Below are 22,638 nucleotides of genomic sequence, written 5' to 3' on the forward strand. Positions count from 1 at the left end.
CCAGCTTTTGTAACTGTGAAATGACCAGGCATGTGTGCATCTCTCATGCTGCCACATTGTCCCTCCAAGCACTCCCTTCCTCTCTGGCCTACAAAGAGCCCCACACTCATCTTGGATTCCATGGTTTTGATTTTCATCAGACACTTTTCTCCACAAAACTTGGTTCTTTTCTTGGCGCACAGCATTTAGAATTAGGGTTTCCATGCTGAGGGTGCTATGTGAGGAGTATTGCTTCTAACCCTCAGGAGAGAGAGCATGTAAAAGCTCACATGCATATGAACACACATGCGTATGAATATACATGTCCATAACTGCTCTATATTACATGTGTGTGAGTGTGTGTGCATACCTGTGTATGTTGGGTGTGAATAAGAGTGTATATGTGTGTGTGTTTAGTGTAAATGTGTGTGTGTGTGTATGTGAGTTCAGTGTAAATGTGTATTGTGTGTGTGAGTTCAGTGTGAATGTGTGAGTGTGTATGTCTCTGTGTCTGTGTCTGTGTGTGTGTGTGTGCATGCGCAGTGTGAATGTGTCTGTGTGTGAGTGGGTGGCATGAAAATAGAAAGGGGACTACCAAAAAAGACCAAGAGCTCTTGGGAAGGTGACAGGAGATAGTAATGGAATGTGTGCCTGCCATGAAGGAGAAGGAGCTATGTGGTATAAGGAGGACCAGCCAAGGGGAAGAGGGGAGGACAGCAGGAGGCAAATAAGAACAAAGGAGATGACGTACACATATACCATGGGAAAGTGTGATTGGTGTCCTAACTAAAGCAAATTTTTTACATTAAAGTTCAAAAGGGGAAGAGGAGGTAGGATGGTGAGGCTGGTGTTGGAAGTGTAGGTAGGACTTGGCAGTTGCTGAATTGAGATGTCAGAGAATCAGTGTTTACCTAAATATCCAGTGATTAGGATCCTAAACAAGTAACAGACGTACATTAAAATCCAGCTCAAGAGGTTTGAGAATTTCTTGTAAGAACTCAGCCTGCAGACAGCCCACAAAGGGAGACGGGTCTGCCTTTGAGATTCATCCATTCGCATTCACAGGAAGACATTTAAAGTCATTTTGTTCTGATATCAAGCCATCCAACCATGAGACACTAGCCTTGAAGACAGTTGACATTAATATTCTAATTTCCCTATACATACAACTTCTAGGCCATAAGTACTGGGAGTATTTTGAGTAGAAATACTTGAGATGTTAGAGGCTCGGTTATATCTCTTGGCATTGGCATCTCTATAATGCTGTACCTCAAAACAAATATGATGTGCCCAACCTAAAGGGAGAATCATCTCCAATTTTCACCTGACAGCAACTTTACAATTCCTTCCATGGCCTTCAACTATTCTAGTTTATAAGATGTGATGTCTGGGCTGGCAGATGGACACACAGGCCTGATGACCTGAGGTTGGTCAGCAGAAAGGAAGGGCTGGGTATGGTGGCTCACATGCATAACCCCGCCCTCCTGGTGAGATGGGAAGTGGAGAAAGGAGGGTCACCTAGAAGCTCTCTGGTCCATCACCGTGCAGTATCTCAGAGCAGCAAAAATAAAACAGGTCTTGCCCCCGTGAGGTAAAAGGAGAGATCCAACTCCTGAAAGTCGTGCTCTGAATTCTTCAACCCACACCATATAGACCTCTTTAAACTGTGCTATTACAGGGCTCAGTGATCAAGAGCACTGGTTGCTCTTCCAGCGGACTTAGGGTTGATTCCCAGCACCCACATGGTGGCTCACGTCTACCTGTAACTCCAGTCCTAAGGTCTCAGCACCTTCTTCCGGCCTCCATGGGAACTAGGCATGCACTTGGTGCACAACCATACTTGCTGACAAAACACCCACATGCATAACAGAAATTTTTAAATTAAAAACAAATGTTCTATTTGGGCATGCTTGAATATGTGGGACACAGACAGAACAAAACTGTCCGTGAGTTGTGTTTCTGAGGTTATATGACACTTAACAAGAGTATGCTACCTTAAGGCTTTTATAGGCTCATACTTCCAATAATTATTCCCAAAAATGCTAAAAGTCTAGTCTAATGCCATCACTTTACCCACCAAGGAAAAGACTTAGACCCTACAAAACATGTCTAAGATTAAGTTACTGGTCAGTAGAAAAGCCAAACAATAGTTCAAGTCTACCTCACTGACTGTTAGGTCTCAAATCCAGGACAAGTCTCACTTGGTAGTACCTGTGGCTCCTCCCAGCTCTCCTCACCCCACCCTACCCTAAACCCCTCCCTCCCAGGGCTGGGCTTCAACTTCACTTCCCCCAGCCTGATCCTTATAGCTCAGCCATTCTGGCTACACTGGTCTCTTGGGCTCTTGGACAACAGCCTGTGTTGGTCAGTCAGAGGCTCCTCTCTTGCTCTCTCCTGTCTTCTCTCACGGTCTGGTTTAGTCTGCCGGCCATGCTCATCTGTGACTCTTCCCTCTGCCTATTTCCATCTATAATAAAAGTCTTCTCTGTGTCTCAGGAGTAGTCACAGACCCCACCTTTCATTTCATTTTGTCATTTGTCCACCAAACTGAGAATCGTGGTCCATGAGTACAAAAACGAAAACACGGAAAGAAAACACATATTTTTATATAGTTTGACTATATAAAATCTTGTGTTAAAGAGTTTAGAAACAAAGCAAGTAACAGAGAATTCTTACCACTCCTATGCCTTCAAAAGCAAACACAGCAGTGCCAAAAAACAGTGGGTATTTCTTCCAACCGGCCACTATTGGAAGGTTGTGGGGATCTGGCATGTTCTACAGAAGAGAGAAAAGAAGAAAAAATACACCAGGTTACAGCTTTATCTAATTCAAATTATTTAAAATTAAGTAGCAAACTCACACTCTCAAAAGCTTCACAAAGCAACCAGGTTATGACATTTAGTAAACACTCTATATATGCTATGTTAGGGGGGGTTAAGCTGTTAGGATATAGTTGCTGAAGGAACTGTTTCCCTGACAACCACACATTCCTTCTGCGAACTTATATCCACTGGCCAGTTGCAGGCAGCACATGAGGTACATCTCCTGCCATATAAGAAGTATACAGGCATGCTTAGAGACCCTAAGTCACCAGGCACTGCTGTGGTCTCCCTGTGTCCCTCCTCCTTCATTCTCCTAAGACACCTGGCTCCTGACTTCCTCCTTAGCTGTCCCTGGCACAGGTCTCTTGGGGTTTCAGTGTGTGCTCTGACACAGCATGCACAACCTATTCCTCAATGGGATGACCCCATTGTCATTCATTACTTGGCACCAATTCATAGTAATGCTTCCCTCTCCTGATCTAGACAAAATCACTACAGAACACCTGGCTCAAAACCACTGACCACAATGACCTTTCTTCCAGACACCCTAATTCTATCCTTCCTTGCCACCACCTTCTTCTCTGCCTTGCCTACTGAAGTAGAATTCAAGATCAAGGCTAGAAGACCTGCAGATGGAAGTGTGAAGGCACGTGGGTAGTCTGGGGACTGTGGAGGTTGGAAATGAAGATGATGTGTGACGGTGAAGCAAGAACCAGAGTGAGTTCTGCAATTGCTGAACTGCTCTCAAGTGCACAGATGCTGTCATGCCTTATGCTCTTCCCTCTCCTGGGGGAGCCACCTTTTCTGCTCCACCAAGTCTAACATGACCAGCTAAGAAGTGGTGAGCCTCAGAAAGGCTTGGGCAACCCTCTTTCCTCTAGGTTTGAGAGTCCAGAGAGCGTAAAACTGAAGCAGACCCAGCATGAGTGTATCTGAACTGCTAATGGAAATGTTATGACTATCTTAGAAGTAATATATTTAAGTGATTAGATCATGTGGAAATAAAACAGGGATCTTCAACTTTCTTGAGCTCACTTGTCTCTGCCTGATATAACTGGGTTAAGAGTCCTGAGACTTCAACGAGTGACCTCAGATCTCTACTGCAAGGTCTTCAAACAAAAAAAGAGTCACAAATGTGTGCCATGGCAGTGGAGGGCATGTGGCAGCAAGCACAAAACTTAGAGAATTATATACACACCCATCCTTGTGACTGATTCAAATCTCAAGAGCATAAGCCCAATAACTCAATGAGCTGAGTCACAGAGCTCTAACAGGGAAGGCGGATGTTTAGAAACAGTGATACAAACCCACAAACATCATCATCAGTGTTAAAACCAGACTCAACACCTTAGTGTCTACTTCATGCGCTAACGTTACACCCTGAAGGTGAATCAACACTTACTGCTTATGCATGTGGAACAGGTCTCTCCACAACACAACTCTCACCTCTGAAGAAGGCTTTACCCACATAACAACACAGGATGGTTACTCACAAGCACACTTACCCTAACAACATACTGGTAAATTATCACCAGACTGGCAGCCATGGAAATGTTGGCAAGGAATGAAAGAACGAAGAGATTCTTCAGCTCTCGAATGAACACTAAGAGAATTATAAGTGGGAGAAAGCAGAGCATGTAGACCCTGAGGTCCACACTTCTTCTTTCACAGGCATGAGACAGATCAGAGCTATTCGAAACAATCACTGTGCTCTCCAGGAGTCCTTCATGAACCTGCAGTACAGTTACCAGGAGAGGACAGAGAAAGAAAATTATCCATCAGTTTACAGTCATGAGAGAGACAAATCAAATAAAACCCATACCCTCCACAATCAAGCCCTGTGACACTGGTGACCAGTGAGGCCATCCCACAGTGTCTTACTGTGTGACAGCAGTAACCAGTGAGGTCATCCCACTGTGTCTTACTGTGACAGCAGTAACCAGTGAGGTCATCCCAGTGTCTTACTGTGACAGCAGTAACCAGTGAGGTCATTCCAGTGTCTTACTGTGACAGCAGTAACCAGTGAGGTCATCCCACAGTGTCTTACTGTGACAGCAGTAACCAGTGAAGTCATCCCACAGTGCTTACCTGTGACACTGGTGACCAGTGAGGTCATCCCTCAGTGTCTCACTGTGACACTGGTAACCAGTGAGGTCATCCTACAGTGCTTCTCTGTGATACTGGTAGTGGTGAGGAATGAGTTGTAACCAGTGTTTGCAGTAATGTACATAGCCACCAAATGGAAGGAAACTTCTTCCAAGAGTGACAACTCCCAATTCCACACTTCTGTGACTGCTGCCTGCCCTGCCCATGTGGGTGCTCACTGCTGCCTTGGGCTGTTCTTTAAAGTCTGACTGCATGTCTTTTTCCGTAGTTCCCTTTATGCTTCTAAAAGACTTTCATCCTCTAGCTATAAAAGACAATTTCTCTTTTCAACCACCCAGGGAGCAACTTTTTCTACCTCATCTTCTCATGACTTAAATTTCCATTAAACTCTGGAACAGATGATGTTTTATAAGAGAAGTCATTCAAAGCCTTTAATGTTTCCTCCCCCCACCCCCGAGAGAGAGAGAGAGAGAGAGAGAGAGAGAGAGAGAGAGAGAGAGAGAGATCTACCCAGTGATAAAACTGTTACCAGATCCAGGAGGTGGCTAACCAAGTGTGATGATACACACTTAGGAACCCAACACTTGGGAAACTGAGGCACTGAGATCCTCAATTCCAAGGCCGTACTCAACTGACAAACAACACAGTAGGGAACAAGGGAGCAATTGTGACCAAGGGCTCCATTCCAGGAAAATCTCCAGGCAGTTCAGGGGATGTCAATCATAGACACAAGGCTGAGCAGTAGAGAGCTTCCAGGATAATTGTAAAAGTTAATGCTGTGTCACAGTTTCTCAGCAAAACTGCAGGCACTATTCCTAGATTCAAAGAGGGTGTGTTGGCAACTCTCTTGGGAGAGTTAGGAAAGTCTCAGCAATGACCAGCCGTGGTGGTACACATCTGTGGGCCAGCACTTGGGAGGCAGTGCAGGAGATCAGGAGGCTCAAGGCCAGCCTGAGCTACACAGAAAAGTTCAAAATGAACATGAATTAGATGAGACCAACTCAGACAAGCAAGTCAACATGGTGGGGATGGGATGACTAGCTCCGTTACTGTCATGCTGCACGCGCCTAGACAGGCTGCTGCATCTTGTTCACGGGAATGCCTGCAAGATGCCATGTGATTTCAGAACCTTTTAAACACTGGCAACAATTACTGAACTTTAGGCATAAACACTTCTTTTAACCCCAGGATTTCCGCTGCTCCATACTATCTTAGGCCTCCTTTAAAGAACATCAACAACGTGAAGAATATCTAATACCTATGCACATACTGTTGAGATTTGAATTTGAAATAATCAAGAAACAATGAACCACTGTACCACAAACCAGCCCAAAGGCACAACCATGATTGATGTAATGTCAGGCATGATAATACCAACAACAATAGCATCAGAAACCCAACTTGTAAGAGAGAACATGAAAAATGACCACAAGTGAAACATCTTTATCCTCAACCATGGCATCACTCACTCTGTGATGAACAAAGCATCGGAAGAAAGCAATGTCACAAAGCAGAGACATACTCACCTGTTTCACATTTTCAGCCAAGAAGACAATATAGACGCTGCAGAATCCCAGCTGTGTTATCACCAGAAAGAAGTCAACCACGGTCCTGAAAACACAGACCCACAGGAAGCGTCACGGGAGCTCTGAGCAGGCAGCAGAGCTCATTTTTCTTAACTGTTTTAAAACACTTTATAATAGCATTTTCCTTTTACGTCCTGAGATAATGAACACTTAAACATTGGATTCCCATGAAGATCATATGTCACAGTCTAGACTAGAACAGTAAAGCATGCTTCATTCAGTTTAAAGGCAAAGGTTTTTACATCACTTCCTACTTGAACAATTCTGCTGTGTAAGAATGGCTGCTTATCAGTTTTACAGAAATATGTTCAGACTTGGGGTGTGGTGTGGCTCCTAGTGGAGGCTTTCACCAAGTGTGCCCAGAGATCTTCATTCAAGCCTTAGCGCTGAAGAAAGGTTCATGGTTTAAACTAAATCTACCCCTCCTACTTGACATGATCTTCCTCACGCTAGGCCAGTGTGTTTCTACCCAGCCAGCCTCTGGTCATTTGCACACATGGTAAGTACACTTACTACTTCCCAAATAATAAGGAAGTAAAATGCAAGAGTTGGAGACATGAATCAAACTTCTAGAGACTTCTTTGGTAAGTTTGTTTTTATTTTTTAGTGAGATGCACTGAAAAGGTCCAGAAAATAAAGCAGTTATGTAGAAGGAGGGAACAACTGTTGCCAGATATCTATGTGATGGCATCTGAACATGGCAGGCCCCAGGTACAACATCCTACATATTGGGCTTGGAACAAGGACAGAGCACACAGTCAGACTGCATGATTGATTGATGAATCCTGTCAACTGTCATCAACTCATAAAACAGCAAACTAGTAAATACTAGAACTAGAGTCTGTCCAACTGTAAAGACTACTTACTATGTTCCCACAACTATGTCATACTTTGAGTTATATCTGATTTGATGAAAATAGTTAAAAATAGAATTAACTTCGACACAAAGATGTTAGAAGGAAGGCCAGTGCTCACCGCCCCCATGCTGCCTGCCTCTGAAGGCAACTCCACGGGCTAGCCTCCATGGCAAAACTCACGGTGTCACTGTACCCCAATGTTGACTTCTTAAACCTGAAATTTAATGACAAATATACACAGAAAAGTATTAAATTGGTCTATAAGGCTATTTCACGAAAATAGCATCAAATAAATATAAATTTGTGAACCTAGGGATGCACATTAGTAGATTTGTTTTCAAAGTGTAAATATCAGTGTACTCGAGCATCACTCAAGAAATTTCAAAATATCACCGGCATACAAAGTTTTATCCACTGCTGAAGTTTTCTTATCTGAAGGTTTCAGACAAATTTGCATTAGTGCTTCATTGATTTAAAAATTTTAAGCATCTAAAAACACAAACTATACTGTTCTTCTGAAGGTTATTCCATCCTGACCACACAGAGTAACAGTGTGCCAGGCTCTGTTATACAGTTCCATATAAACTGTCTCGTATAATATTCAGAACATTTCCATGACGTCAGTCTCATGTCTCCATTCTCTATGCCATTTTCTTCTCTAGAGTACGCAGCATTACTTAAATAACATAAATGATATAAACAGTTTCAAGAACAGTTAATGAAGAGTTGGGTCCAGACCACTTATCCATTATAATCTGAAGTACTTCTAAAGGCTGATTTATTGTCCAGTAGAAGCATCTCGTGACAGAGAACTAAAAGGGGATATATTATTTCTATGACAGTTCGTCAGCCCATACATCAGGAACCATCACTGAAGATACTATACCCCAACTGACTTGCTGATGACCTGAAGAGCTGGCATTGTCATTCCGTGCACAGCTCCTTGGCCCCCTTTCCACCTTCCCATTCCTCTTCTACTAAATCAAAGAACCCACCATCCCCCTAGTAGTCTGTAGTCACGAGCCAGCATGATGACTCCGGAGCTAAAACACCTGTCACAAAAGCCTGACCGCCTGAGGTCAAGCCCAGAGGCTCCATGAAGTCGAGGAAAGTACTGATGCCACATAGTTATCCTCTCCCCTTCATGTGTGTACAGTGGCATACATGTGCCGACATACATGCATGATATACATATAGACAATGATAAAGATTATAAAGAAAAAAGAAACTACACTCATCCCTCCATACCCACAAATTCCTCATGTGTGGGCTAACCAATTGCATACGAAAAGTTTAAGAAAAAAAATATGTCAGTGTTGACTACATTACAAATATATTTTCCTCATTACTATCTGGTAAACAGTATAGAATAATAATGTTCCTGGCATTTATACTGAATGAAAGATGACTGTAGCATCTGAAAGGTTGTGCAGAGGTTTCACCATTTTATGTGAGGGGCTTGAACACCTGTAGGTATCCATGAGCATCCTGAACCAATTCTCTAGAAACACAAAGGGACAACTGGGACCAGATCCTGACTAACTTAAGTATAGAAAATGCTAACCTGTCCCATGGTCAATATCTTAGCTGTGCCTATGCAGTGGGAGGAAATACGATCTCTAGAGGCAAAGATACAGGAGACAACAATGCTGTAAGCAAACACAAAATTTTACAGTTAATCAGATAGACTTAATGAGTCCACATTTACCTCTGACATAGAAAGTGACTGCAACGTACCAATATGTGCATACAGTGGACGGAAATAATCCCTATAAACACAAGGCTGATTGGTCCAAGCTGTGGAGAAGAAAATATGAAGATTTAAACATTCATTTTTTAAAACAAAAGTGAACTTACAAGCAGTGAGTCAATGGACAATTTATTTACAATGAAAAGATTGTTTGATCCACTGATTAAATCATCACAGGTATGAAAACCATTAGTACATAAAAATTACTTCAGGTGATATTTTAGACATCAATGCTATCTTGTTGACTGTGCAACTGAAGCCTGTGCTACAGAGTACAGACACTCCGCAAAAAAAAAAAAAAACAAAAACAAAAAAAACAAAAAAAAAAAACAAAAAAAACCATCACATTCAGAACAGGACAAACCTATAGTGTCAGTGTCTCACGGGCATAATACACACTTACACCCCTATGTAAACAAAAAAAGGAAGAAAGGAAAGATAGAAGGAAGGAAGGAAGGAAGGAAGAAAGGAAGGAAGAAAGGTCATTACCCTTCTCTAGACTACTCTTAGAGAGCCTGAACGTGTGTGTAAGGAACAGCAGTTAGGAAATAATTGTTTCAAAAAGTGATTCATGAGAAGTTTCAAGTGTGTACTCCTCGCCAAACTCAGTGGTGCCTGGGTTACAGCAGGGTAACAGAACTAGGCAAAGCTTATCTAGACAACTGAAACTCTATACTACTCACAGACAGGACTGTTAAACACGGGGCGGGGGTGGGGGAAGCTACAATCTCTATGGAAACCAATGCATTTTAAACCAATTATGTCTAATTTACTCCCTCCATGAATCTGCCTCAACAAGGTTTTCAAATGCTGTAATTATAGTAGAGGTCTCTAACACCCTTTGATATTTGTCTTTAAAAGACACTGTTACTCATTTCAACTATTTTTCTTAGATATGAATGCTGCATACAAACTTATTCTGACTCTGAGATACTAAAAAAGTTACACCATAAAAATAATCCATTCCCTTAATACATTAGTCACTATGGGCTTATGGCTTAAGCCCCTGATATCAAAAGAGACAAACCCATCTTCAGAAAGTTTTGTTAGGTTTGAGAACTTGTTGTTGTTGTTAAATATTAAAATAAGTAATCACATAGAAATGAAAACAGTAAACATCACTCTGAGATAGGTACCATGATTACAGTTCACATAACTGTATCAGGACAATAGCCAATGGCCACCTACATGTCACCTGACCAGCTTATATTAGATGAGGCAATATGGTATCGAGAAGTCATTTTTGCAGACAAACAACTGTATCTGGGGCGGAGGGCACAGACAGCCTTACCACAATGCCCGCATTCTTTATTGCCAAAGGGAGCCCTAAAAGGCCAGTTCCAATGTTCCCCTTGAGAAGATGCATCAAGGTCTGCACGAATCTGGGAAGTGAAAATCATAAGTTACGATTTAAGCGTTCAACCTAGGGACCCACACACCAAAGAATGGTTCCCATCCCAGCAGCAGCAGCACCAAGTCAACCTAGGCTCCATCACCCTAGGGCCCATCGCCCTAGGGTCCAGTCCTATCTTCACTCGACAGAAACAAGCACAGAGATTTATTGTGGAAATCAAGTGAAATGTTTAGTGAAAGTGTTGTGCATGTGGAATAGCAATCTTCTCGTAGGATACTTTGCTGCTGTGGTATCAGAAATACTGAAGGTCTGACTGGTAAGATAAAACAACTTGTACTGTACTGTCTAATTACAGTTCTAAACATTTGATCTGTGATTGTCACCCTAAATGGGGATCATCAATGAAAACTATGTATACAGGTTTTAAAGCTATCCTCAGGTGAAATAACAATTTACATCATCAGAGCTCCCTCAGGACTTGACCTTGGAAGGTTCTACTTTGCTGGAGTTACTCTCCATGACCAAGAAGAAACGAACTAAAATTAAGAAGACTACAAAATTCAAACTTATGGAACAAGAATATCTTCCTAGAATTACTTGTTTTGTGGTTGTTTATTTTTTTATACTCTTGATCAAATTTCATGTGACTGTGTTTAGTCATCAATTACTATTAAGACAATGTAATGACTATAAGATAACAAATCAGGTTTTTCTAACATTCCCCCTGTAGCTTGTCTCCTCCTCAGACTGCACAAGCCATTCCCCACTCCCACAAGCTCCCTCCCGCTTCTGAGATCTTTCTCTGAGGGATACAGCATTTGATATCTATCAGTATTAAGGAAATCCCCATGATGTTCAATAGCCTAGTGTCCCTTTCTCACAGAAGGAGAGTCTGCATCGAGGAGTCTGACTCCTTAATCTTCTTAGTCATAAACCACTCAGACCTATGAGAGGCTGAGAAAGGCACGCTGTAATAACAGTCAAGGACCCATGACCCTTGACACTCACGAAATCCCATGCTGCCCATTGAGCTGGTAGTGCTTCTGCATAGGCAGGAGCGTCTGTTCCTGCTCCTCGTCGGACGATCCATCGAAATTCTGCTCGTTTATTAAGGGTCTCATCACGTCCATATCTACAAAACAGAATAAAACAGTCCTGCGCCACTGCTCGTAAAAGTGACATACGGCTATGACTTGTACCAGGCTAGAGAGATGGCTCACTGGATAAAACATCTAACACTCAGTTTAAGGACCTGAGTTCTGATCCCTGATACTCACAAAGAAGCTAGGAAGCCATGGCAGCTGCTTGTAACATTAGCACTTGGGAGGCAGAGACAGACAAGCTGACAGGCAGACAATACTAGTAAGATATCACAAACTGGATTCAGTGAAAGACCCTGTCTCAATGTATAAAGCAGAGAACAGCCTAGCAAGATATTCAAGTTCCACTTCAGGCCTACATACACACAGATGCAAGCATATATTCTCTCTGTGAACACGCGCGCACACACGCACGCACACACACACTGTATTTGTATTCACAGCAGCTGAGTATCTTAGCTCACCTTAGCCCCTGTGAGTCTTGATATTATCACAAAGAAACAATGAGACTTACTTTCTGGATGTTCTATCTGAATTATACAGTGCAGAGGGAGAAGCTTAAGTAATATAGAAAACAGTTCTTGTTTTACCCACATGAGCTTTATGGGCCAAGAAATGTGAAAAAATAATCAAATATATTTTCTATATCTAGCCAGCTTCAAATCATACTGTAACAGCTAAGTAATAATCACATTTTTAAGTACTTAAAATTACATCCATCTCAATGTTAAAATTTTAATATCAAAATGTCCTCTTCTTCCTAATGATATTTTCATGCAGCCGTTCACCACTGTCCTCTTACTATAATAAAAGTATCATTAAATCTGAGTTCATCAAAACTGCAATACAGAGATTTTAAAGTTAAACACATTCATCTCCCACTCACGGTACGCATGCCAGGGGGGTGAGTAACTATAGCTAGAAATGATCAACCTCGCTCTTCAAACTCTTCATTTTAGAATAATTTCAGGTTTAAATTTGCCAAAGGGAGAAAGACTAGTACTAACACTTGGTGCATTCTTTGCAGACTTTCTCTAACTTTCACCATTTGCTGCAACTGTTTGTTTTTTCCTCCCAAATGCAGACTCGCTTCCATGACCTCAGTCCACCCTATGGCAGTACCAGACTCAGGTCCATGAGTTACTGCAGAGCAAGCACATGACCTCAGTCTACCCTATGGCAGCACTCTTCCTAAGAACTAGAGAGGCCTCTTGAAATTCCACATTAGAGTTCTAACTTCTGAAGCTGTACCAATTAACTCCTCTGAACTGTTTCAGGACAGGCAGTCAAGGGCAGACTCCATTTACCTGGACTGTTCTGCTAATCACCTCTGTCACTGTGTCTTTTAGAATGTCCTTAGTCCTCCCTCTCCTTAGCTTTTTACTATCTAGACAGCTTTTAGATTTTTAAATCATGTGTTTATGTGTGTCTGACTGAAAGTCTGTGCAAGTATGAGTGCAGGTGTCTGCAGAGTCCAGAAGGAACCATGAGATCTCTTGGAACTAGAACTACAGGTAGTTGTAGGCCACCTGATGTGGGTACTAGGAACAAAACTCAGGTCCTTTGCAAGAACAGTGTGTATTCTCAGCAGCTGAAACATCTTTCCAAGCACCTGCTGTGACAATTTTGAGTGCTGTACAATCTCTGCCACCTGTATGCTACAGTTCAAACACAAAGTATCCATTGTTCATGTGTTTGAACACTTGGTCCCCAGTAGGAAGGCTGCGGATCTTTCCAAGTGGAGCCTAGCTAGAAGTGAGTCTCTAGGCAGGGCAGGCCTTGAGGGTCACAGTCCAGCCTTTCTGTCCTGTCTCTACTTCCTGATCCACTGAGACGTGAGCTAGCAGCTCTTTCATGCTAGCTCAGGGCCACCTCAGTCATGTCCCATCCACCATCATGATCCCCCTGCCATGATGGACTGTAGCAAAGACATAGGTTCCTGCAGTGCATTTTGTCACAGCAAGGAAGAAAATCAGGCACACTACACAGCCACGGCCTCCTTCCTTCTGCTGCTAGCCTGCATTCTGCTTTCACTTGTACTACTTTCTGTATACGTCCTTCTCACCACATCTCCGTTTGCACCTTAGGAGCTAGACCTATGGCCAACAGCAACATCCTGTTGTTCTCTGACAGTCTCCTCAGTCACTCAGTCATCCAGAAGTTTACACCAACTAGACTGTCTCAGCGAGGCCAGGTAGGGCTTGCTAACAAACTGACATGCTCCACCCCAAAGTTTCTGACCTGGTATGCCTGGGCTGCAGCTGGGAGTAAAGCCTTGTGACCCTGATGTGTTGTGGACTCACTCTGAGCACACAGTCCCAGCAGGTTCTTCAGGAAGGACTCACCACTACATTATTCTCCAAGGACTCAGTCTTCATTCAAAGTTTAGTATACAAAATACTGGCTTTTGTATATTCATGCATACTTGGTCTTTGTTGATTTCTGCTCCCCTACATTCCCCTACTTTCCCCCCAGTGCCACTTTCTTCCCCACACAAGCCTCTTCTCTGCTCCCATGCCCCCCTCTTGCATACCCGACACAATGAGGGTGTGAGGAGCCTCTCCGCTGCTTTGCCTAGCTCTCCTCTAGAAGCAATCTTTGACAAGGCTGCCCCTTAGTCCTCTACTACTAAAATTCCTTTCCTGCCTCCTGGCCCTGAACTGCTAACTTGAAGACTAGACCTCTCTCTTAGCACTTCAAGACGATCACATTGAAAGAGATCTCCCCCTTGACTCTTCCTCGTCTCCTACTTCCTACTCTTGACAGATCCTAATGCTGCTCCTGTCCACCCTCCATGCCATGCTCCTGTCCTCTCCGCGCCGTGCTCCTGTCCTCTCCATCCCGTGCTCCTGTCCTCTCCATGCTGTGCTCCTGTCCACTCCATGCCGTGCTCCTGTCCTCTCCATGCCATGCTCCCGTCCTCTCCACGCCGTGCTTGTGTCCTCTCCATGCTGTGCTCCTGTCCTCTCTGCGCCGTGCTCCTGTCCTCTCCATGCCGTGCCCCTGTCCTCTCCATGCTGTGCTCCTGTCCACCCTCGATGCTGTGCCCCATACACATTAGGATCAGGTATATGTATCTCATCTTAGCACAGATCCTGCTTCCTTTTGTTATGCCCCACCCAAAACAATACCATTGTTTCCCTACAAAACCATCACTGGAGTTTTACGAGGGTCACTGTAACATAAAAGGACTTAAGATAACAGAAATCCATCATCACAAAGATCCAGAAGCCTGAGATAGAGTGTTGGGGAAGCAGGTTCCTCCAGGGGCTGGGAAGGCTCTGGCCTCTGCCTCATCTCATATGTGGCCATTTTCATGTTCATGTTACATTCCCCCATAACTGACTCTGTGCCCAAGTCTGCCTCTCTGTAAGAACACAGCCACACTGCCTTCTACATCAGGTCCTATCTCCATGTAAAATCAGTTCCTGAGGTACTGCACAGGACCAACAGATGACTTCTGGGGAAGTTAGTGAGCCCACATCAGCCATCCCTATTCTTCTCATCAGCTTTGGTTTTATAAGCCAGTGCACCCTGCTGCCGTGGACCGTTGACATCATCCACTTTGATCAGCTTAGCTTGTCCAAACTACCAGTTACACCCACTTTCTCATCTCTGCCCTGTGCTATGCCATAGTGAGTTCACTATGTTCTCCATAAAGATAGCTATCACTACCAACACTTCAAAACCTTAACCATCTATAATTATCTGAAGCCCGCTGCCGGAGAGATCACAGCAGCCATGAAAAGTCAAGGAAAAGGTAAGTTCTCTCACAACTTTCAAAGTGTGTCGACTCTGAATGAGAAGTTTGCTTGTATTGGTAAAGGCAGTGAATATATCTTCAGTATTGTTTTAGATAAAACCTGAGACTGTAGTCTCCAAGTATTTGCTGTAAATAGCAGTTTTCCGATTTATGGTTGGCTTTTAAATCAGCATCACAATGCTCGCTTGACTCCCACATACAGGTCGGCTGGGCTCTCCCTCCTAATGGAGGTTGTTTAGCAACTGACTTTTCTGAGGTTCAAAAGTCATTCTCGATGTTATAGCAGTCTGTGAAACATGAGCCATAACTTACTGAAAAATCTTTTTCTGTATTTCTTTGCCTTCAATCAATTTTCTTAACCCTCAAATATCTTAATAAGTTAATTATTCCAGGACACTCTTCTAACCTTCTCATAAAAAGATTTAAAAGAATTCATTTGTAAAAGTTGAAGCTGAGAGAAAAGTACTTAACAAGTTAGGAACTCACAAGTCTACATTTATGTATTACTCTGACTCTGCCACAGAAGCAGAACTCAGCAGGATGATGCGCAAGTAGCTGATTCCTGCCCCTGTGCTTAAATGGTGTGTAAAAGCAGCTGAAAAGTCCCTGTGACTTCCCCTTGTTTCAGAGTTCATTACCTGGAGTGACATTCCACAATGTGTGTGTGTGTGTGTGTGTGTGTGTGTGTGTGTGTGTGTTTGTGTGTGTGTGTGTCTCTGTGTGTGTGTTTGTGTGTGTATGTGTGTATATATATATGTATGTATGTATGTACGTACGTGTGTGTGTATCCTTTAACTATATAGTTATGAGTTTATATAAATACATATATTTAACTATATATATTTTTTTTTTAAAAACTAAATTAAGAATAGTTAAAATAGGGTCAAGTTCTAGAACAATATTACCCTAAATGTCACAAAGTAACTCAAACCCAAAGAATTAAAAATACTCAAATGATAACACCTGGAAAGCTGTATCTAAGACGCTACAACTTGAAATGTTCATTGATATCCCACTTGAACGAGAACCTCTAAGAATGATATCTGCTATAAACAAACTCAGCCACTTATAACTCTCAGCAACTCCATGCATCACTAAGTATAATTTGTGCAATTGTATTTTGTTCTGAATTTCAGGATGTAGTATGTAAATACATGAATACGGTCTTGCGTTCGACCCTCTAGAAGACACAGTGGTGTCTTCTTACATTGACACCGTAGCACTAACTCTGGCTTTGGTCAGGAGACCGTACAGCACACGCCAGGCCTGAACCTCTGCCTGCTCTGAGAGGACATGTAATAGTGCATTATGTTTAATCTCATGAGTTCAACATACTGTCCGCTGACCAGATAATCAATTTAAAAAGTAGGGTGCTTTACAGCCTGTTTCCCATACTAGTTACCTGAAATCCAAGGTGTATTTACTGGGACACACACACTGCAAAGACTCAGAGACCAACCTCATGTAGGCAGTGGCTCCTGGAGAGTTTTAAGCAGAGGTATGAAGTCAGCTGGATGACCTCCTACCCAAGGCCTCTGTTATATACATGACAAAACTCACAATTTCCACCTCTCAGAGGACTAGAGGATAAAATGAGACAGCAGGCATGAAGCATGGAGCCCCTCCAAGCACATGAGCCACCAGCAGCAGTTCTACCCGCTAGTCAATGTTACAAATTATACTTCCTGAGACTTTGAAGTACAAATATTTGACAAGAAATTAAGTGATACTAATCACTTTGGAGCTACAAAGTGTCCAAATAAGACTTATTTTGCAAAGATGGGATGTTATACCAACTAAAAGGAAGCAGAAATAGAAACTAATACAGAAATCACACTTAAGGAAATCCAGAGGGACAGCTCAGTCGGTAAGGATGCTTGCTACCAAGTTTGAAGACCTGAATTTGATTCCTAGGACCTGCACGATAGAAGGAGAGAACTGGCTCCACAGGTTGTACCCTGAGCTGCATTTGCACACTATATGAATTAGTAAATTAATCTTCTAATAATAATCATGATGATAATGATATCTAAAGATCCAACATGGTAAAAGATTTAACAGAATTAAGAATACATGAAATAACATTTGAATACTCTACAGAAAATAATTAAAAATTACATGAGCATATGCAGTTTACACATAGTCTGTTATTTGCTGAAGGTTTTGTGTAATTTTTGGCCAAGCAATAAATTAGACTATTCTTATAAAAGCTGTGGTAAAACAGATAAAATTAATGATTCCTGCTAAAATACTATTAAGCAGTGGATTTCAAACTACTCAGGTATAATTATTTCTATTTACAAGTGTTTAACATGTACCAAAAACAGTCAATTAAATATTATACACCTAATATATAATGCAATGTATGCACAACTAATGAAGCTTAAATTAGGGTGAATACAAATGCTCTGTTCTGTCACCTCAACTTTTGTTTCAGCCTCAATTGTCTACCCTGAAATCAGCTCCAGGAGTAGCTAAAGACTGACAAATTTAGTAACACATACTAAAGTCTTACAGTGCTCACTACTCTCTTCCAGTAATTCTACTTCTGGAAAGCTACTAATTAAGATGTTTGCTGGAACATAAATTCTTAAAATCTGCTAAGTATACGGCAATAAGTAACTTACTGTGCTCACTACGCCATACCCACCCTAGAAAATACAACCCTGCCTTCACAGTGTGATTGCAGGCAAGGGCAGTCATCTGATGAGTCAGGAGAGTGACCATGTACTCACACGATACCGTGATGTTTTAAAAAGTAAAGTGGAAATGGAGTGTAAAAAACATACAAAAGTGAGAACCAGCTAACCTGGTGAAGATGGACCCTATCCTTTCCTATCCTTTCTCTATCCTATCTCTATCTCTATCCTATCTCTATCCTTTCCTTCCTATGAAAATATTAAAAAATATTCAGTAATGCTATATATTGCTCTTAATATTCCTGCAATATAAGAAACCACTTACATATTGGCAATGGGAATAAAATATGGTGGACATCATTTCTTTTATGAAAAATAGCACAATGTTGCCACCCAAACCTATGAACCATGATCATAAAAGCAGACTACTTTATTCCTGTGGTTGAGGAAACAGAATGTAAGAAACAGGCTAGAAACCCCAATGGCTTTTGAGTATAAGAAGCCCTTCTCTGTCTCCAGTGGAGCTCTCCCCAGATGGTCAATGTTAAACGGCCTTCTACATTACGTAACACTCAGCCACTGTACAAACCCAAACAGCCTAAGTAACAGTGTAACAGTGCTTTCTAAAACATTAACTACCTCACCATCCTGAATCTACCTCAGTAACAGTTCAGGGTATTTTGCATTCCTTCTCTTTCTCTTCCTCCCTCCATTCCTCTCCTCTTCTTCCTTCCCTGCCTTCCCCACAGCTTCAGGGCTACATTTGTGCTGACAACTTCCAGACTTTCCACCCTAGACCTCACCTTCCAGTGGCTCTACACATGAACAGCTCTAAACCAAATCATCTTCCTCTCCAAACCTATGTGACTTCACCCACCTGAATAAGTCGCCTCTTAGGTCTAGGCTTTCAGGGATCACTTCTATGGTTGGGTTGTGTTAGGAGGCCTCTGATCTGCACCCCATGGCCACTATCTCTGGGCTATGCCCCGTGAACGTTGTCATTGGGCTGCCTAAGTGTCCACCCAACACGGCAACTGGCTTCACTTCAAGTGAATAACCATAAATGTGAGAGCACAGAGAAAGGCACAGGGCCTCACATGGTCTAAATCAAGTGGAGAGTCATCTTGTCAGCCAAAAACTTGTCATCAGAAGTGAGTTTAAAAAGGGAAACATCAAAGGCGGGACACGTTATAAAACTGTCGTAAGCCCTCAGCCCAAGGCACCTTCAGTCTTCAGACATTCGGGTCCCTGTAGCCATCCTGCCTGCCTTCACCCAGTCTGGAAATCACACTGGTCTACATCATCCATGGTCTAACCACCTCTCTCTGGTTCCATCGCTGCCACCAAGCTGGCCTGAAGAACATGCCAGCCTCTTTCCTGAGCTTGCAGAATGCCCTCCAGTTCCTACTTTTGTTCTAAAGTGCATTTGTCACATGGAAACCACCATAAGCACATTTTTTTGTAGTGTTTCTGGTCTTTTAAACAAGGTCTCATGTAGACCAGGTGGCTTCAAACTTACTATGTAGCAGAGGTTGACCCTGAACTTCTGATCTTCCTCCCTCTACCTCCTGAGCTCTGTACCACCATGCCCAGTTGATGCAGGGATGGGGATCAAACCTAGAGCTTAAGGCAGACTAGACCAACACGCTAGCAGCTTAGCTAGACTCCCCTCCCCTCCCCCACAGCCCTTTTAAAACCTAACTCACAGGGCCCACCCTTGAATCCTGGCACTCTAGAGGCAGGCAGGTCTGTGAGTTCTAAGACAGCCAGGACTACCTAGTATGACCCTGTCTCAAAAATACAAATAAACCTAAGTCAGTCAAGTCACTGTAAAGGTTCAGCTCATCCCCCCCTTCACATTACACTGCCCCTCCTTGTATAGCAGCCTTCACTGGACAGGCCGTATAATGACCTGAGGTTCCTCTGCTGCTCACCTTCTGTGTCTGCTTACTAAATACAATGGCCAAGGAAGCAGCACCCTGATGGGTTGTTTGACTGGTTGGAGGTTGGGGGGATGGTCCTTTTTTCATGATGTATCCTGTGCCCTGAGCTACACTGTGAGACCTTGTCTCAAAAATGCAAAAAGAGGAGGGCTGGGAGGATGGAACCAGTGAGCTTTTCCAGTTAACAGATGACACATGATAAGCATGTTTCACTTTTAACAACTAAATGACATCATAGCTCGTGGCTTTTCATCAGACACTTGGACAATAACTACCTTGACTCTTACAAATGCTGCAATGAAAGTCATCTGGCAGACATTTGTGTGTATGATGTCTCTGTGGAAGCACTTGTGCTGTAGCATGTGTGTGAGTCTGTCAGATACTAACTAACTCTGGGGACTCTATTCTCCCTCCCACCTTGCTCGAAGCAGGGATTCTCTGTCTCCACTGCTGTGCTTTGCATCTGGCATTCAAGCACATGGGTGATTCCCCTGCCTCTGTCTTCCATCTCACTGTACAGGGATGACAGACTCCCATGTTCCACTCCTTAACATGGGATCTGGGAGCCCGAATTTAGGTTATCAGGTTTGCATGGGAACGCTCTTATCCACTGAATCATCCTCTCAGCCTGACACAGTAGTTTAATTGCATGATTTACTTCTTTGAGAAATATTCTACACATAAAATTGCTGAGTGAAAAGATAAAACTTTTCTGAAGGGCAGGGGTAGAGTCAGAACCTCACTGTGTGGACCACACTGGCCTAAAACTCACTGTGTAGCATAGGCTGACAGTCCACTCACCTCAGCCTCATGAACACTGGGATTGCAAGTGTTTACCGTTGCCACACCAGCTTTATATGTGTTAATGATAATATACTTTCCTGCTCCTACCAATCTCCTCACCGATCACCAACATGGGTTATCAATGAACTGAAAAGTCACATAAACTTGAGTTTGTAGTAACAGGGCCCTGCCTTTAGTGAGATCAATTGCAAGACAAGAGAACTTGCCTCCCTGATTTCTTGAGAGGATGAAGTAGACATTGGCTAGCATAGTATACAGCACCCTGCTTGTCAGTCTGTTCTCAGTAAAAGTTAGACTTACAGTTTCTACCTTTGTTGTCACTACCTTTGTTGAAAACAACCATGAAGTGCTGGCACATTATTTCAGGAATGCCACACTGTGAATTACTTCAAAGTATGTTTTAATTTAATCTCTTTCTTCAAGAAATATTCCTTAATACAGTGTGCTGCTGGGAGGACATCTTTCTATCCTGATCCTGACTTCTGTTTTCTTTCTGACAGCAGTAAACAGAAGCAAGCCTTCCAAAACCATGGAAACTTAGCGCTCAGGGCCGGTCAGAGCCCAAGTATGTCCTATTCTCCAGCCAGCAACAGTCTCAGAACAGCTGGGCATCGAGGAGTCAAATGAGAAGCCCAGAGTTGAGATCCCGGCTTAGAAAAAAACAATGGTAACTTCCTTGAAGCATCCTGGAAAAAAACAGAGTGGCAGCAGCTCCCGCCTCCCTTTGACGTGGACAAACAGGGCAACTCCCCGCGCTGACGCACAGTGCTTCAAGCACAGGCCCGTGGACAGACAGATGGACAGAATGACAGCCATACAAAGATTGACGACTCAAAGGCAGGCAGACACTCACACACGGTGCAGCGACCTGCAAGGCCCCGCCAGGCCTGGGGATCACTGTTTTGTGCTGGCCCTAGAGGAACTCACGCGAGGCAGGATCCTGGGACCCACCAACCTCTGCCTGGGGTCTCTGCAAACCACGTCACCCCGTCACCCCACCCCGCCATGCCACCCCGCCATCCCGCCACCCTAGTGCTCAGTGCGCGCGCAGGGACGCCCCCGCCAGGCGCGCGAGACACCGGGAGCCCGGATGCCGCCGCGGCAGACGCGAAGGCCCGCGCGCCCTCGTTGCGAACGCAGGAGACGCCCACGCCCTGGGTCCAGGTCGGGCAGGACAGACACCCACCGAGCTCCTCGCATCCCGCCGCCTCCGCCGGCGCCGGCGCTTCCATCCCTCGGGGGTCTCCAGGTCGCCGCCGCCCGCGCTGCCGGCCGCACCGCCGAGCATGCGCAGAGCCGCCCCGAGGGGCGGGGCCCGGGCCGGCCTTGACCGTAGCCCACGCGGGTCTGCGCCTCGCGGGGTGACAGGCGCGGCACCTAGAGGCTGAGGAACGATTCTCTGAATCCCCTGGCTTCGCCTGCCGGAAGACAGAGCCTCGGACCGCGCAGAAAGCAGGCAGACTGCAACTCCGACGGCCGACTGGCAGTCTTCCTCCACCCCAGTTGACACTAACAAACGCAGCTGGATGTAGGCTCAGGCACTGGCATCTTAAACACAGCTGACGCTAGGGTTAAGGCTAAGAGGGAGGTGTTCCACACTGTCAAGCACTACACTACCTGTCAGGTACCGGAGAGACAGTGCAATGCAGTCTGAAGCCACTGTGCTCACTGTCCATGAGAAGGGAAGTCACTTCACCACCACCACTGACAGTAAGCCAATGAAGGCAGGGGAGAAGCATCTGCCACTACCGCAGGGGCGCTCAGCCTGAATGCAAAGCTGGCCTCGAGTGGACACCAATAAATGTATGATTAATCCACAGACAAATATCTAATTTTAAGACAGACTTCATAGTGCCCCAGCACTCAGAGGAAGAGACAAGCAGGTTTCTGTGAGTTCAAGGCCAGGGTCGGCTATATAGAGTGTTCCAGGACTCC

The 22,638-nt window shown here is 43.9% G+C and overlaps 1 protein-coding gene across 2 annotated transcripts in view; it reads right to left on the reverse strand.

The window, feature by feature from the left end:
• Positions 1-21,974, reverse strand: part of Slc36a4 (solute carrier family 36 member 4) — a 29,708-nt gene extending 7,734 nt beyond the window's left edge. Inside the window, exons 1-8 of one of the 2 annotated variants that reach the window (XM_028763385.1) lie at positions 21,890-21,974; positions 11,463-11,586; positions 10,392-10,482; positions 9,059-9,147; positions 7,469-7,564; positions 6,434-6,518; positions 4,307-4,534; positions 2,656-2,754 (exon numbers count right to left, since the gene is read on the reverse strand). In XM_028763385.1, the coding sequence (XP_028619218.1) occupies positions 2,656-2,754; positions 4,307-4,534; positions 6,434-6,518; positions 7,469-7,564; positions 9,059-9,147; positions 10,392-10,482; positions 11,463-11,586; positions 21,890-21,935 (858 nt within the window). In that variant the 5' untranslated portion in view covers positions 21,936-21,974. Of the gene's footprint in view, positions 1-2,655; positions 2,755-4,306; positions 4,535-6,433; positions 6,519-7,468; positions 7,565-9,058; positions 9,148-10,391; positions 10,483-11,462; positions 11,587-21,889 lie in introns of those variants that run through there. The other variant, XM_028763386.1, reaches the window with a different exon arrangement.
• Positions 21,975-22,638: the final 664 nt, after the last annotated feature.

The sequence above is a fragment of the Grammomys surdaster genome, unplaced genomic scaffold, assembly GCF_004785775.1.
Source record: "Grammomys surdaster isolate TR1022 unplaced genomic scaffold, NIH_TR_1.0 138, whole genome shotgun sequence".
Lineage (NCBI taxonomy): Eukaryota > Metazoa > Chordata > Mammalia > Rodentia > Muridae > Grammomys > Grammomys surdaster.